This window comes from Strix aluco, chromosome 4 (assembly GCF_031877795.1).
Source record: "Strix aluco isolate bStrAlu1 chromosome 4, bStrAlu1.hap1, whole genome shotgun sequence".
Classification (NCBI taxonomy): domain Eukaryota; kingdom Metazoa; phylum Chordata; class Aves; order Strigiformes; family Strigidae; genus Strix; species Strix aluco.
The window spans coordinates 30,537,559-30,554,119 of NC_133934.1; the positions used below are offsets into that span (position 1 = coordinate 30,537,559).

Below are 16,561 nucleotides of genomic sequence, written 5' to 3' on the forward strand. Positions count from 1 at the left end.
AAAAAAATACCTTACATCACAGAGAAAAGTGGGATAAAATGCAAAGCACATTTATCAAAGAATATCATGTCAAACTGATATGTAACTAATTAATGAATTTATTATAATGCACACGGATTTAGCATAGCATTAACTATGCCATAAGCATATTTAAAGGGGAAAAGACTAGTATTAGAAGAACTGTAAGATATCAGAAACCTCCAAAAGTAGATGGCAGTTAATTTGCAATGGGCATAAGTAAAGCATGAATATATTTACACAAGACATTAAGAAACATATCGCTGTATCAACCGATCTTCCAATAATGGAGACAAGAGTGGAAGCAAACATTCTAAGGTGGGATTTGATGATTGTCTAATGAGCAGTTGCATAAATGCTCACAAGACTTAGTTCAATACAAATGGCCCCCTTCAATCCTTAATTCCTACGATAATTAATTCGCAAACATATTGGGACATACAGATGTTGAATTCCACCTTCAACTTTCAAGAATTCAGGACAGATCCCAAAAGAACTACAGACCACTTTTGCCACCTTTCAAACTACAGAAGCCGTACCTTGTATTTAAAAAAAAAAAAAAAAAAGTAATTCAAATATTCAAATAAATGATTTTTTGTTAAATATGAAAATAGCAGCACTGAATACCAAGATCTGCAACACTTTACCATACAGAAAATGCACAGTTAATACCACATGCACAAATTATGATGTGTACAGTTAGACTGAAGGGAAGAAATAATTCTACTACTAGTAAAGCAGATCACTCAAGTTAGACACACTGGGGCAGAAATTACCAGTAACTGATATTAAAGGTCTGTCAAAAATCTGTTTTTGATTAGTGAGAGTAGCCTGAGTGGAACAAAAAGACTTTCACCTCAACAGTTAAACAAAAAGTTAACTGGACAAACCATATTTGTAGACATCAAGACATGATTTCACAGTATGACTTTTTTCCATTTTAAATTAATGCTGCCATCTACATAGTGTAATGCAGGCATTGCTTCAAGAAAATAATTATTTTTCAAGATAGATTTACTGGTAGAAGTAAATTTTTAAAATTCAGAATCCCAAAGTGCTTTTTTTTTTTTACATAAAGATTTATGGATGAATGAGGTGTCTAGAGCAGAGGTCAGAATTATCAATGTGCTGTTCCAAACATACAGTCCTTATTTTTTTCATGTAACACTTAGTTAATTATCTCCATAGGGACAAGAAAACAAGTAAAGAGTAAAGTACATTTTGTGACTAGTTGAATAAATAAGTGGATGCTTTTCCAAGACTACAGGAACCGCCAAATACACATAGCTTTAAACTTTGTTCAATTTTATGCAAGGACACAGTTTGAGCTTCACTGCCTAGAGCACTTTCGCTGAGGTCCACTTTTCACTTGACAGAACCACAAATAAGAAATGACCTTGGCACACTCATGTCCACAGGCAAGATTTTTCAAGGCAGTAGAGGGCTGAAAAATTCCAAATAAATTGTTTTCCTTGTCCACAGTCTCAGGAATATAGAACTATCTCTCCCAGTAGCTTGCCTCTGATCATGTCCAATGCCGGATACTTGCACGGAATGTAGAAAGCTCTCATACTCTACAAAGCCAATTGGGCAATAGTACTGCTAAGGGAGTCAGATATTTTGCAGGCTAAGTGAGAGCAATTTAGTAGGATGGATGACGCCCCTTATGTCTCCTTGTTAGTGTAATTTCCAGATGTTATTATTAACTCAAAATGCTTTTGTAGTTCTTAGGAAGTTTCAGCAACACTCTTTAACAGCAAGTGCCACAAAAAAAATTTGATTTCAATTTTTCTGTAGTTAATTTCAAAAGCCATCCAGTCCTTAAATCGTTAATAAAGAAGAGAAGAATGGCAACTACTTCCCAGTTCTTTGGAGAAATGAAAAGTAGGCCAGTATGAGATGCACTGTTTGACTGGCTTCTCCAGAATAAGTCTCTGGACCTGAAAAGCGCTAAACCTTACAGCAGACTGACAGCAGATGTCACAGGCTTCTTTCTGAGAGCACATGCTTATCTCCCACAAACACAAACCCATCTGCTCTGGGGCTGATGGTCCCTGGTAAGCGCCTCTCCCTTTTCTGTTGCAGGAGCACTAGTATCCAGATAACTCCATGGTCACAGGTGTGAGCACAAACAGCAAGTCCCCACTACCGCAATTCCAGAATAAATCCATCTTGGGGGTCTGAGCAGCCCCTGAAGTACACCCCAGACTGCATGGCACTGGCATCCTCCTGCTGCCTACGGCCAGCAGCACCATGTCACTGAGGAAGAGCTGTGACCAGCCTGTTACGGAGGCTCTCAAATAAACAACCAACCACCAAAAATAAAAAAATTAATTATTAACACAGTTAACTAGCTCTCCGTAAATTATAGGTTCGAACGTCTGTGAGAGGAGAACAGAACAACTTTTCAGGGTTTAACGGCAACCCAAAACGCGTAACAAAGAACTCTATAGGGGATTAACAGCAACCCAAGGGTTTAACGGCAACCCAAAACGCAGAACCAAAGCCTCACTACCTAGGGTTTAATAACAACCCAAAACGCTCTATCACTCACCTAACAAGTGAGGGCTCTCAACCTCGAGGACCTGCTCAGGGCAGCATCCCGACCCAAGGCACCTCAAGGAGTTTCCTTGGGCAGTGTCCTGGCCCAAGGGGAGAGTCCTAGACCGCACCATGCTGCTCCAGGGGACGAGCTCAAAATGGCTTCCCAGGGGACTCCATTTATACCCAGGCCGAATCTGACCTGTAGTCAATAGCGGCTCCCATTGGCCAAAGGTCCCAATTACCACGAAGCCCTGAGAACAAAGGCAGCCAGGAGCTGCCACACCTCAGCAGCCAAGAAGCTCTGCTTTCATTGGGCGGATGCACCTGCCACACAGCCTTGCTGGCCCTTATTGACCTACCGTTCCTTCTGCCACCTTAGCAATAGCTGCAGGACACAGGCATTGGAGGTCGGCCACTCTTCCCTGCCTGTCATAGGCTTTCCAGTGCCTCTCAAATCACTCCAGAGTGATGGACCTTCAGGGAGGCAGAGCCTGTCACATGTCTGAAGGTGTGTATAGCAGTGGCTTTCAAGGGCGTAGGAGCCATTGACAATGCGACAACTACGCTGAGGTTTAGCAAATTCTGAAATAGAGGTATACACTCAGAACAAATAAAGCTGGACTGTATTTACTACTCAACTAACACTTGTCATGTGAGTCTGAACATCTAACCCAACTTGACTCCAGTCTCATCAGCTGTAGCATTGAGTTAGTTATCTCAAAAGCAGTTTATTATTCATCACTAGATGCATATGGTATCATTAAATATTTGTTTTAACAGTGTTCCTATATAGATCATTTATATTCACACAAGTTCCATATGCTATTTTAGCCTTCCCTCCTAATTAGCCTCAGTCTTTTATTACAAAATGGAAACCATGCTTAAATATCAGTTCTGTTACTATTCTCTCAGAATTCTTTTACATGCCTTAAGACAAATAAAACCTAATCAATTAGGTGGGACAAATGTAATTAAAGCACTCTAATATAATCATCAATATTAAATGCCTAAATATGATGCCAGTTATGATTTATGATCTCTAGATTGTCTACAGTTTCAAGTTTCCCAGTATATTCAGAAGGCTTTGATAACATAACTGGTAGCTTAGGTGTCTCAATATGGATTGATAATATTTTCTTTTTCATCCTTCAGAGCTTTCTTTTTAAATGCATGGCCACTTCAACCCATTATTTCCTTCTTTGTGCACCCTACCATTCAGTCTCCCCTTTTCATTGTTAAATCAGCATGAACACAAAAAGTAACAACCATCTCTAGCCAGCATCTACAATATTCTCCAGTTGCCCTCTGAAATGTTAAAGCAAATTTCAGAACTGTTTGAATAAATAGGCGAAATCTTATCTCCCAGAATTAAGCTACCTAGGGGTTGCCATCTATATTAAACTTCCAATTTAATACTGGCATACTAGAATTTCTCAAATCCCTGTCTTGATCTTGATGGTCATATTTTATTACCTTACTTTTCACCTCTTCTACCAGGTTAAATAAATACTGAATAGTAGGCCCAGTCCCAAGCAGAGGGTCTTTAGCCCTAAAAAACCAGTAATCCTTGAGAACAGTAATTCACTGTGACTGTAAAGGGACTTGAAATCTGCAAATTTGGTTGAATCATCTCCTGGATGCTTTAAACTTCTTACAGAAATGAATCAACTTGTTTGTCTTAAAATAACACGCCCAAAGGATTTCAGGTGGCTTGTGCATGTCCTCATTTAGCACCAAGACATATGTTTTCAGACACTGAGTACTTCATCGTGTTCTTGGCACGCTGTCCCAGAGAGAGGGAGGTCGTTGTTCTTCTTCAGTACATTATTCACAGGACTGATTATTTCTCTGATGATTTCTGCAAGACTTGTGCAGCTGAGAATACCCTAACAATTATTTTGGGTGGTAAGCAAATAAATAGGGATGGAAAACATGATGATATATGAGTATGTACAAATGTAATTCATCATGTCTCTTGTGTAACGAGTCATCTTTTGCGAGACTGAATGATGAGGCTTACACAGTTATGCTTGGAAAAAAAGCACTGGGCAAGCCACCCAGTTTTACTGTATTGCCATGTTCCACCTCACGCCTTACACTTAAAGACTTTGCAAGCAAACCAGCACGTACTGTATCTTTGGTTTAAATCCTTTGGCACGGGCTGTTCTCAGCGACGCTTCACTCCTTTACTTCTACATCGCTTTCAGCTACTTTCTTCAAGTTTGCTCCCCCCTTTTTTTTGACTAGATGACTCCTTTCTTAATGTAAAGAAATTCTGAAGCTCTTTCTGTCATATCCTAAGACACACAAAGCATGGTTCTTAGTGCTGATACCCACAGCTGCCCCCGTGTTCCAGTACCAACAAAGTGCAGCTGCCACATGTTTCCACTGTGTGACAAGCAGACACCAGAATCAGAATCTCCTAACCCATGTTCATGAACTCTCCTGCTCACGTAAAACACAGTTATTATGGCTGATGCACCCTATGAAATGAAGATATCACAGCACACATGTACAGCAATGTACAGCAAGTGTTATCTTATTTCCAACCAGGCTGCTTCCCCACAGATATAAATAACAGCAATTGCAGTAGATTTCCTTTTCTTGGACTTAAGTGTTTTATTTTTCACCCAGGGTCAAAGAGGCTTAAGGGATCTGCTCCAGTGTTTTTAACCATGCCTTGATCATCACAAATGGACAGTCTACAAGTACAGTGGCTTTGTTTAAAAAAAAAAAAAACCAACACCAAAACCTTCACATTCAAAACTTTCTTTTCAAGACTGGGAATATATAAGCAAACTCAACTTCAGCAAAAAAAAAGAAGTAAGCTTAGTGAATAAAAGCAATCTCTGATGTTTATCTGAAAAAAACACCAAATAAATTTTAGCACTAAACAGAAAGATGGCAATACAATTACTTCTTTTCATGAAATTGCATAAGCATTCAGTAACTAACAAATAGTATCTTTAATACTATATATATATATAAATACAAAAAAATCAGCTCACTTCTATATAGCAGAATTACTGATCTAGCTGTATACCTACTACTAACTAATGGGTAATCAAAAACTGGAAGAATCATTTCAACCTTTCTTGAGCAATTTTGTTTATTTGATATAAAAGTTGGTTGTTTAGACACATTAGAAACACTGTGACTGACTACAGATTCCAGCCAATAAAGCAGTAGTTACTTACGACATCTCTCAAAACAATACTAGTTACCAGTATATATGCAAGTAAATGATATTTAAATTTTTAAGCTTTTAACCCACAGTCATTTCCTCTTAAAGATACACAGTTTAAAAAATTAATAACAATGTACATTTACATTAAACATTTGTGAAGATTTGAAACAAAGGTTTATCTTACATTAATGTTTACTGCCAACTATTGTGAACATCATGTAACTTGTCTAGAGAAAGACCACATTAATACAGGCTTTTCACAATACTTTTATCAAGACAAAAAGACTTCATACTTAAGTTAACATAAGCTTTGCAGTATTACATTAGCAAAGAATATAAATAATGAAATTATATATTTGCAGAAGTCCTGCAAGAGCAACACACTTCTGTTTTCTTTTAAATTTTTAAGAATTATCTTCAACTCTAATCACAACCAGACATGGAAGGAGACCTGGCCACAAGTTCATATTTAAGTGTTTGGGTTTACTGTTTAAAAAAAAAAAAAAAGATATTTACAAAGAAAAAAAAGAAAGACTTTATAGACTTTATACAAAAAGTCCAGACACATAGAAAAACTATTGTCACCCTACTACCTTCTTAAAAGTAACAGTAAGGTTAGCCAAATAGTCCTGCATTGATGTGCCAACTACAATTTAATCAAAGATAACATACTACCAGCATATTTCTCTGTTTCACATCACTACACAGGGTTCTGTGTTTCACTTCCATCTGCTGTTTTGTAGCGGTGAAGAGAAAAGTAAATGGGGTATGAGATGCAAATATGACATGCTTTACAATTTTGTTAGGGCTTGAACCATTACCCATTTTACACCACAAGAGATTATTTAGTATGCAGTAGGTTATTGACTGAACAACGAGAGACAGTTGAGGCAAAAATACCTTTACTGAAACTTTGAAAACTAACTTAACATAGGAACTGTTTATTTCTGCAAGAGTATTAAGTCACAGAATAAAAAGAACCCTACAATTTTCATCAAGAGCTTGGGGTAAAACACGGTGCTTGATACTTCAGAACTAACTGAAGTCTTTCTTTAAACTTAAATTAAATGTGAGTAGTCCCAATATTACACTTCGTTTTTAAGGTAAATTCACATAATGCATAATGCAGTATTCATTAAACAAACCAACCAATCCAAACCAACTCACAACACACAGAACAAATCTGAACACTTGATTTCCTAAACAAGAACAACAAAAAGCCATTTACAGTCACCTGCAGGGAATACCTTCCTAAAATATTGAGGGAGAGATATTTTCCCTCCAAATAAACTTCTTTCAATAGAGGAAGTACAGAATGCTCTACAAAACTTCTATTTTTCTTTAATACTATTCTGAGTAATTTCAGTTTGGGATTAAAACATCTCTGCTAACCTTATCTGTTTAAAATGTATTTAATTTTGTCATGAGTACACTCCACATATCTATGTCTCCTCTAAATTAGGCATGTTTTCTTTAAGCAGAGGGCAGGACTTAACTCCCAGGGCCACTTCCAAACCCTCTCCCAAAAGCTGTAGCTGTTGTTGCATTAGGAGAAGCCAGTGGGGTTGCACATTCTAAACCGTTCTACAATTAAGATGAAGATTTGGTATTTCAAGGTATTTTTTTCAGGTAGGATGTGCAAATGACACAGATGTTCTATCACCGTTTTTCCTCTCCTTTCCTCAATAGGATGGATTTTAGTGTGTCTATTTCCCAGAAAAAAACTGCGTTTTTGATACTCTGCCATTAAAGATATACAAACCAGTGCAAAAATAACAGGTAGATGCGAAGTGGTGCTTTCCCCAAGTCATAAAGGAACATAACCTACTGAAAGACAAATTAAGGGAGGGGAGAAAGGGAGGGTGAGAGACAAAGAAAAGGAACTGGTAAGTTGTTTTAAAAAAAGAATTGTCTCAATCAGCTGGGCAGCTACAAGATCAACAGAGCTAGATAAGAACAAGCTACCTACAGCTGCCTTTATCGCTTTAGACTTTTCTTCTTCCTCATGAAATATATTGCACTGCTCCACTAGTTAGGAGTTCCTTTGCTTTTAAACTCATCAGTATTAAAGAGTCATAGCCTGTGTCTGGACCTGGCATAGTACCTCTTTTTTTGATCCTCAAGCCCTTGCCCAAATAAAACAAATGCAGTTAATAACAGTAATCTTAAGTAACTGCATGTAAGAAGTCCTCTCATTTTTAAATATTTCCAGTGTTTGAGCAAAAGTCCAACAAGGAGGATTAAAATCTATTATTTGTTAGCATGATATTTCAACATTTGGGACACAGCAGTTTCCAGTTCTCTTTTCAACTGTAGAAACAATAGCTTTCACTAAGAACACATTTCATGGACGCCTGTAGACACTAGCAAGCCTCTTGCCACATTCAACATGCCATTTTGCAGCAATCACGAAGTCCTTTTTTTCAGCCTTTATTTCATCTTTTCCTGTGTTTCTTTCACTTGCAATAGTCTAATACTGGATCTGTGACCTAAATCCCTCTAAAGTTCAGGATTAAATGTGTCTGTCAAGTTGAACATGAATCAGCCACATGCCCTTGCAGCAATGGAAGCAAGCCATGTACTAGGTGGCATCAGCACAAATGCAGCCGGCGGGCAGAGGGAAGTGGTTATAACCCTCTATTTAGTACTTGTGAGACAGCAGCTGGAGTATGAAGTTTTGGGCTCCACAGTACAAGACACACTAGAGGAGGTCCAGAGAAAGATCACTAAAATGGTTTAGGGGACTAGAGAAAATGATGTACGAGTATGGCTGAAGGAGATGGGTTTGTTTAGTCTCAAGAAATAAAAGCAGGGAGGGGAGCTACTTACTGTCTTCAAGGACATAATGAGTGATTATAGAGAAGACTAAATCAGACTTCTTGGAGGTGCGCAGTGAGAGGACAAGAAGCAATAGCCACACACTGCAGCAAGTGAAAAATCAAACAGTAAAGGAGAACATTTTCTCCACAAGAGAGGTTAAGACTGGTACAGAGTACCCAGACAGGCTGTGGAATTGCCATCCTTGTACATATTCAAAATTCAGCTGAACAAGGTCCAACATATCTAGTCTAACTCTTAAGCTGTCCTTGATTTGAACAGGGGGCTGGACTAGACGACCTCCAGAGATCCCTTTCAACCCAAAATTATTCTACAATTCACCCGTATTTGTTGATACCACTCATTCTGTGCTAATCTGCTGGCAGTCATTAAAAAGGGGCAAATTTCCTGCCAAGCCTTTTCGGTCAACTTCTTACTACAGAATTCTTTCTCTGGGATGCACTTGATAAGAAAGGATGCATATCTGTGATCTCAAAATGAGCGTTCTGCCACTGCCTTTTCTTCTTCTTTACCACAAAGCTTCTACTACAGGGTTATCTCCACACTAACAGCCATTTCCAAGTCCAATAAGCACTCCATTCACTGTTCAACCTGCCAAGAGCGTAAGTACTCGCTCCTCATAAATCACATTTCTTTCAACTATAGGAACCTATATGTGCTAGACTGAAAAAGAAGGGATGGAGGATAAATTGCAAAATATGCACGTGGACACCACACCTTCAGTTATTCTAAGGTATGTTTGTTTTCTCTTTTGAGCAATTGTTTTGTGTTCTCAAGGATGCTACTCTATTTCGGCTGGTGAGACTGAAAAAATGAACTGGCACACCGCTTCCCTGAATTCAACATCCAACTGGAAAGAAGCACAATGATTAGTGCAAAGATGGCTTTTCAGCCGGTGATGCTTCTAAGCAACACTACACCCAAATGCAGTGTCACTTACAGATGAAAAACAAACTTCTGCTCCTGAACATCTCTCCATCTCAGCTATTTTGTCACATCTCCTGAAAAACAGAGAACTTTGTTGGCAGGAATATCAGTATCCTTCATCCTTTCTGTTACATCTAATGAGCTACAGAGATGAACTGAAAAGTTTAGTTGCTTAAGAAAAACCAGCAGAAGGCTACATAGTCTTTGCACAATCTGGAGTTTGGAGCAACATCTCTGTCCTAGACTAGCAAAACCAATGATTACCAGAAGATAGGATCTATTTAGTTAGGTGAACATGGTGAACACTCTAACCATACTCAACAGAGTCAAAACCCTGAACTTCATCCTGGTGTAACACTGCAAGGTGAAACAGCCATACTATCAATTTCTTTCTACAGTTCTCAATGTGGTAATGACTATTCAGAAAGACCATCTTCATCAAGAGTTATCAGGGAAAGCCTAACCCCACTATACTCAAAGAGCACTCCCCTAGGAACGCAAAGGCCTATACAGAAGCTCCCCAAATAGGAATGTATCCAAAACTTTCAGAAACACTTCAAACTCTTCAAAAACATTTAGCAGTCTGAGAAGCAAAAAGCCTTCCTGCCTCTGGAGGTGAGTGATGTAACAAAACATCTGCTATGCTGACCATCAGTGAGATTGGGAACATTTGCTTCAAGTCAAGACTACGTTTTTAGTTGCACTACAGGGAGAAATGAAGAACTCAGTATTACAACAGGCTGGAAAAAACAATTCTGCTTGGCTAGATAGTCCCACACTGCAGGACTTCTGTTACTTTTGATGAGACAAAAAGCAGACTAATTTAACTCAGGAACCGCCTGCTCAGGATCCAGGCTGTGCAGTGGAAGGAGTTCAGGCCTGAGACAGGCAGCATCCCTTCTCCTTGGAAAAATGCCCTGAGAACACCAGTGAGCCCTTGGAGTAGCACTGTGAGACCCATCGTCAGGAATTCGGGACTCCTGGGGCTAAGCCAGGCCACACTCAGCGTAGCTAGTATGGGCAGCCTCCCGTTTCATGAGAATGCCTGGAGGGAGACTTTGGCTGCTGCCTCACTGATTCTGCAGCTTGCTCTCCCAATGGGTTTGGAGACCAGGTAAACAGGCAACAGAGAAATGTGCATAAACAGCCCAAGAACCAGTCTACGATATGATCTCCTCTCTGCATAATGGGAGGCCATAGTGTCTCCCAAGCCCAGCTGTTATCCAGGTACCCATCACTTACCCAGAGATGTGCTGCAGATGGGATTCAAACACCCCGCAGACCGCTTTGAGCCCTGCAATGCTCATCTGCCTGCTCCTCCTTTGTAAAGACTTCAAACCCATACTGACATTGTCTCACTACTTGTCTCTATCACAGAGTTGTTCAAATGGTTGGCCAGGGTGGATTTTAGATATCTGAGATCAGGCTTGATTTATCTGGAAAGATATGTATGTACTTCTCTACTTTATTACAGTTTATTTTCTTAGTAAGTAGCTTTTATCCCTAAAGTTTATTCCAGGAATTGATAATATTGAATCTTGAATATTTTTACATCAATCTTGTCAGGAATAAGTAGCATGTTAAACACTGTTACAGTCCAATGCAATTTTTCATTTAAAAAAATAAAACACATTTTATATTCTTTAGATAAGGTATTCATCTACATTTTCCTGTCCATTTTAAGGTACTTTTCTAACTCAAAATGTTATTTCATATCTCCAGGCTAAAACTTCAGAATCTTCCTATTCCTACCCAAACAAATTTTAGAGTTCAATTCAACCCATGCAAGCCAGCCCATCTGAAAAAGTTACAGTACTTCTCTTTACTTCACAAAGCCTAAGGCTTTGCTAATTTTGTAGTGGGATTGATTTTTAAAACTGTATTTGTACAGTTCAAATGGAAAGAAACCAAAAGGCTTTTCTTCTGCTAACAAGGGCTCGTGTAACAGCACACTGCACTTTGTTTCTGTTACTATACTAGTGTTTCGACTTTCATCAGTCTCCATGCCAGTAAAAAGACACAATAAAGGAATTCAGTCTCAATCAAGGTTTACTGTGCTCTTTTCAAACAGAGGAGCAAGGGTGTTTCTAAAGCCACAAAAGAACATTTGTAGCACAGTTTTTACCACTGCCAAATACTATGCTAATAGCAAAGCTTTCAACAAGAGATTCATGGGCTGCCATGTTCAGAAGATGATTAAGATATGCATCAGACCTATGAAGAACGGAATGGGAAGTAGAGGAATGGAAAAAACAGCAACCTTTCTGCTGTAGTGTAAATCAGGCTGCTGCCTCAGAGCAGAACTACTTTCAGTCATTTACTTTAAGAGCTGAGCAGAAGTAAATCCTTTCCAGTATTTACAATTTCACTTGTATTTAGCACAATGCTATAAATCTCACCCAAATGCTATTCTGATGATCTTCTAAACTGTCTTCCAAAAAGCTTTTCAAAAGGAGACTTAATTCTTTAAATAAAACAATTTTCTTTAAATGCCAGGACTTTTATTATGTCAAAATAATTTACACCTACACAATGGGATATCTGACCAGAACTTGGCAAATATTTATCTTCCCCACATATTTATCAGCATTCACTTGGGTATCCAAAACACAAATGAAACTGCCTCTGAGGCAAAATGGAGCACATGTAGCTCTTAAAAAGTCTTGTTTGTTGTTTTCTGTTTTTTTTAAAGTATGTGCGTGTGTATATCTAGAGATATGGAGTATTTTAATGCCTCTATTTAAATGGACATCTAGCAAAAGACAGCTCCATCTGTTTACATGCAAACACATAATGTTTTGGGAAATGTATCTAGCTGAAAGGATTAAGGCCAACCTTAGATGTAACTAATATGTTAGTTACATGGTTTTGGTGCATTTGTATCATCCTGTAAAGAAGGGGTCTCAATGTCAGCATGCACCCAGTAAGCGATATCAAACAAACACTCCCCAAAAGTCAATACTGGCAGCATTACTAAACTCCACAGGAAATTACACCTTCAAAACCCGTATTATGTATTTATGGATGGAACAGATTAAACTGGATGTAGCATACATAAAGCCTTTATGCTGGCTCGAATTCTGCACAGTGCTTCTCTGCAGAAAATCAGATATGCTACATCGCTATACAGCTCAGGTTTTGTTCTGTAAGGAAAGGGCAAAGTAGCTTCACAGTTTTGTATTCTAGTTGGTTTTATGGACCATCACTTGGCACTTTGTCTCCCTCTGTGATGCAGTTTCCTAAGACTTGCAATTCTTCTTTAAAAAAGAAACAGGATTTTAAACTGCTTGCAATGAACAGTTCTGGACAGCTTACTAGCTTGTGTCACTTGCTGAAGTTTGTAACGACAACTCAGTGAAATGACGGGTAAAATACACACTTTCCTTGCACATAAATGAAAGAAAAAAAAAAAAAAAGGCAAATCTTCCTTGAATATGGTATAAGACCACTTAATGGCCCATCTGAAAACCTGAGTATGAGACAGCTACAGAAGGAGGAGAGAATCCTGCTCTATTTACAAATGTCATGGAGATGGTCTTAAATTTGAAACTGGGCTTGCTCCAAGAGTCCATCCACCAAAACTTTCAACAAAATGTTGCCAGCTCATCTTCAGCCACCTTCTTTCTACACTGATCCCTTCTGAAACAGTCAATAGGACTTCCAGACATCCCCACTACCACTTTGCTTGATACAACTAATAAAATGAATATGCAAATCAAGAACACCTAAAAGCAGCACTCCAATCTACTCATCTCAAAAGACGTGGCCAAAATTGTTGACTTCTTTTATTTCCCTTTCTTCTTCCTCAGAACTCCTCTCCTCTCTCCACTCCTGATGATTTTGGTGGGAGAAGATGGGAGTTCCCAGTGGCCTGCAGACATACAGGGGTGTTGGGGAGAAGACATGTGTCCCCTTCTGCAGTTCTCCTACTCTTCTTCCCTCTCAGGAGAAGGGGGACACATTCAGAAGATATCAAAAAGTGAAAGCTTGAGCTGTGTGTCCTCCCACAACTGTCAGAACTCCTGTCATGCGCAGCCAGGCAGAGAAAGAGGGAAGCCTGGTGCCAGGCACATTGCTTGCCGGGAAAATGTGGGCAAGCACACACACACCTCAGAGTAATGAGCAACCTTTCAAAGCTCAGACAACAACAGAATTTATTTTCCTTCCACCAAAAATATGGAAACAGGATGGGATCGAGTTTCTCATTGCTGCACAGGGCCCCCATGCTGCCAGTGTCACACGTGATGCAGTCTTTCAGGCAGGTGGCCACTGCAGGAGGGCTCAGCTACACCAAATGGAATTCAAAGCTTTGCTTTCAAATGTAATTCACTCCTTATTTCCAGGGGGAAAAAAGCAAAAAAGTAGTAGTAAGGAAAATACTCTTACCACCTGACACAGCTGGTCTTATTAAAGAGAGTAAGAGGTAACTTTCATGCTAGAAAAAACTCTCTGACATTTAATATTAGGGCCATAAAAAACTCAGAAAATACCCTAAGTGTTGGAAAAAACAGTGTGCAATCCACCAAGATCTTCCAATACAAGCAGAACCTGAGGTAAAGTCATAAAAACTCAAGTCTAAGGACAGAGCAGAGTGAAAATATCTTCCTTCTCTCCAGCCAGTGTTGCCTCATATCACAGTCACAGTGGAAGGAGCCTTTTGACTACACACAGCAATCGGGACCAGAACATACCACTAGAATTTATCCTTCTCAGCAGCAATTGATAAAAAACCACAATTTCCAGCTTCCCTGCAGAGAGCTAAGATGTTCTGTAGCACGATAAATGAGGAATGAATGTTGTAAAGTTGCAGATCTGTTCTGAAAAGTCATAAATAAATATGTGTCATTGGCCAATGTGACATCTTGACGTGAATTTCGGTTTTTCTGCATTTATGGCTCTCCTTTCCTTGTTTCTCATTTTATCCCTGTTTATCATTTACAAGAATTTTGTATCGCCCTTTGAAATTCAACTACAGAGTTAACAACTGATTATGATTCTAGTGCAATATAAATATATAATGGACAAAACAAATAAAAAGGTTCCATAAACGTTAGTAAATTACAGCTATACTTCAACCAAAAAAAAGTCTCAAGACCTACAGTGTCAGAAATTTGTTTCACCATCAACCTTAAGTGTTTCTACATAGTGCTATATTGGGCCCAGGTATGTCAGACGTTTAGGCTGCCATCAGTAGTGTCAGCTAATATGATTAAGAATTGAGTTATTGCAGCCTTCACTGGATACTATGGGAAAGGGACACAGAGGAAAGGGTGGCTGATCTAATCATTCACACAAAGCAGCAAAGGTGGTAGATGGATCATTATCTCTCAAAGACAGGACGTAATTACTTTTAAAACAAAGCTGAATTTCAACATTAATAATCTTTTTTTAAGGCATATTTAGTAGAAAAACAGTGGGGGCTTCTTAATGTTATTATGGTGAATATTCACACACACATTATCAGCGAAAGCTTAAACAAGGTATTATTTACTGTGCCTTACCTCCTTCAGACAGATTTGTAATAGCCCTCTCACAGCTGCTCCTTTTTCATTTCTATAAAACAGCTTACAGCATTACTGTTGCAGAGATCTAGTATTTCTGATTAATAAGCTACTAAATGCATGGTCTAGGTATTTGTAAAGACCATACAATATATGAAATGTTATAGTTGTTAACAGTTCATGAGTTGGCTGTACATCTAATTCTTCTACAGTATCTTGGCAGTTTACTCTGGAGTCCCAGATAAAAGCCTATTACTCTTATTCCATGAGGACCTTTCTCTCTTGATGAAAAGTTCAGCATAAAATAGTCTTAGAGTACATAAAATGCAAAAAATTATTGCGGTATAGAGCCATACCAGTTTTTATAAGACTAACGTTATGTCAATTCCTGCATTTCACTGAGTATGGTATACAGTGAGAATGAGGTTCTAAAAAAGCTATTGAAAGTCATTATGTTATAATCTGTATCTCTAATATCTTGAAGAATTTAGGTTTAAAGAGTGCCCAGATGGGGTTTTCAGCTTAAACGCTCTTGAGCCAGGCAGCCTTACTCCACATAAACCTCACTATCTATGTAATATAATCACTACCTGTATAATGTAATCATATGTAAGATCTGCACAGCTTCCATCAGATCAGGTGGTATTTACAATGCCTTCTTTCAGGACGCAAATCCTGCTGACTTTTTAAGAATACCCAAATTTTCATGCTTTGCAGAATAAAGACAAGCAGCACTGCTAACCATTTGCATGCCTTTAAAACCCTCCTTCATAAAACTCTACTGCTTCACCATTGCTCTCAATCTTAAGGTGGTTGTATTTAAAAGAAAACACTTGCCACTCACATATATACCAGAAAGATCCTATAGTAGCCACGATGCTCACCTGAAATCTGTTGACAAGGATGGGGATGAACCAAGGATGGGGTGAGTTTTCCCCGAGAGGTTTAAGTGGAAGAGGAGCTGACACCATCTTTCACATTACCACTATGTAAGGAAGGGTATGTCACACTACTCACCCATGCTCATCTTAATAGGTAAATTTTCTCTGCTCGCAGCCTCCACAAGGTGTCTCCTAGCCTCCATCACAGCTTCCTTTTGCTTGAGGTTCATGAAGGACTCCCAGAGAGCTTTGGCAGCTGGATCACTATAAGAAAATGACAGGATTACACTAAACATTGCTTGAATAATGGAGTAAGCTTAAGACAACATTTATATTTTAAGATGAGTGCTTCTACTTAGTAACTCCTCTGAGGTGGGCAGGATACAGGCAAAAATAAAGTGATATAAAAGTTTGATTTTTCTTAGCAGAACAGTCGCTACAGGTTTACAGAAAAAAATCTACAATTTTTTGCTATCAATTGTAAAGCGTTAGAATTCATATACAACAAATAAGCATGTCAGCCTCAAAGTAACCACTACTGTTCAAACATGGGAATATCAGAAATGGTCCAAACTTCCTCAGTTACCAAAAAGCTATGGAAAGGATGGGCTCTAACTTCCCCACGAGAGTTTAAATCTAAAGCCAATACTTCCAGCACTGAAGGC

General features: G+C 38.7%; 1 protein-coding gene across 1 annotated transcript in view; it reads right to left on the bottom strand.

The window, feature by feature from the left end:
• Positions 1 to 16,561, bottom strand: part of SCFD2 (sec1 family domain containing 2) — a 204,152-nt gene that overhangs the window by 151,729 nt on the left and 35,862 nt on the right. Inside the window, exon 3 of the mRNA XM_074822543.1 lies at positions 16,033 to 16,160. Within this exon, the coding sequence (XP_074678644.1) occupies positions 16,033 to 16,160 (128 nt within the window). The remainder of the gene's footprint in view (positions 1 to 16,032; positions 16,161 to 16,561) is intronic.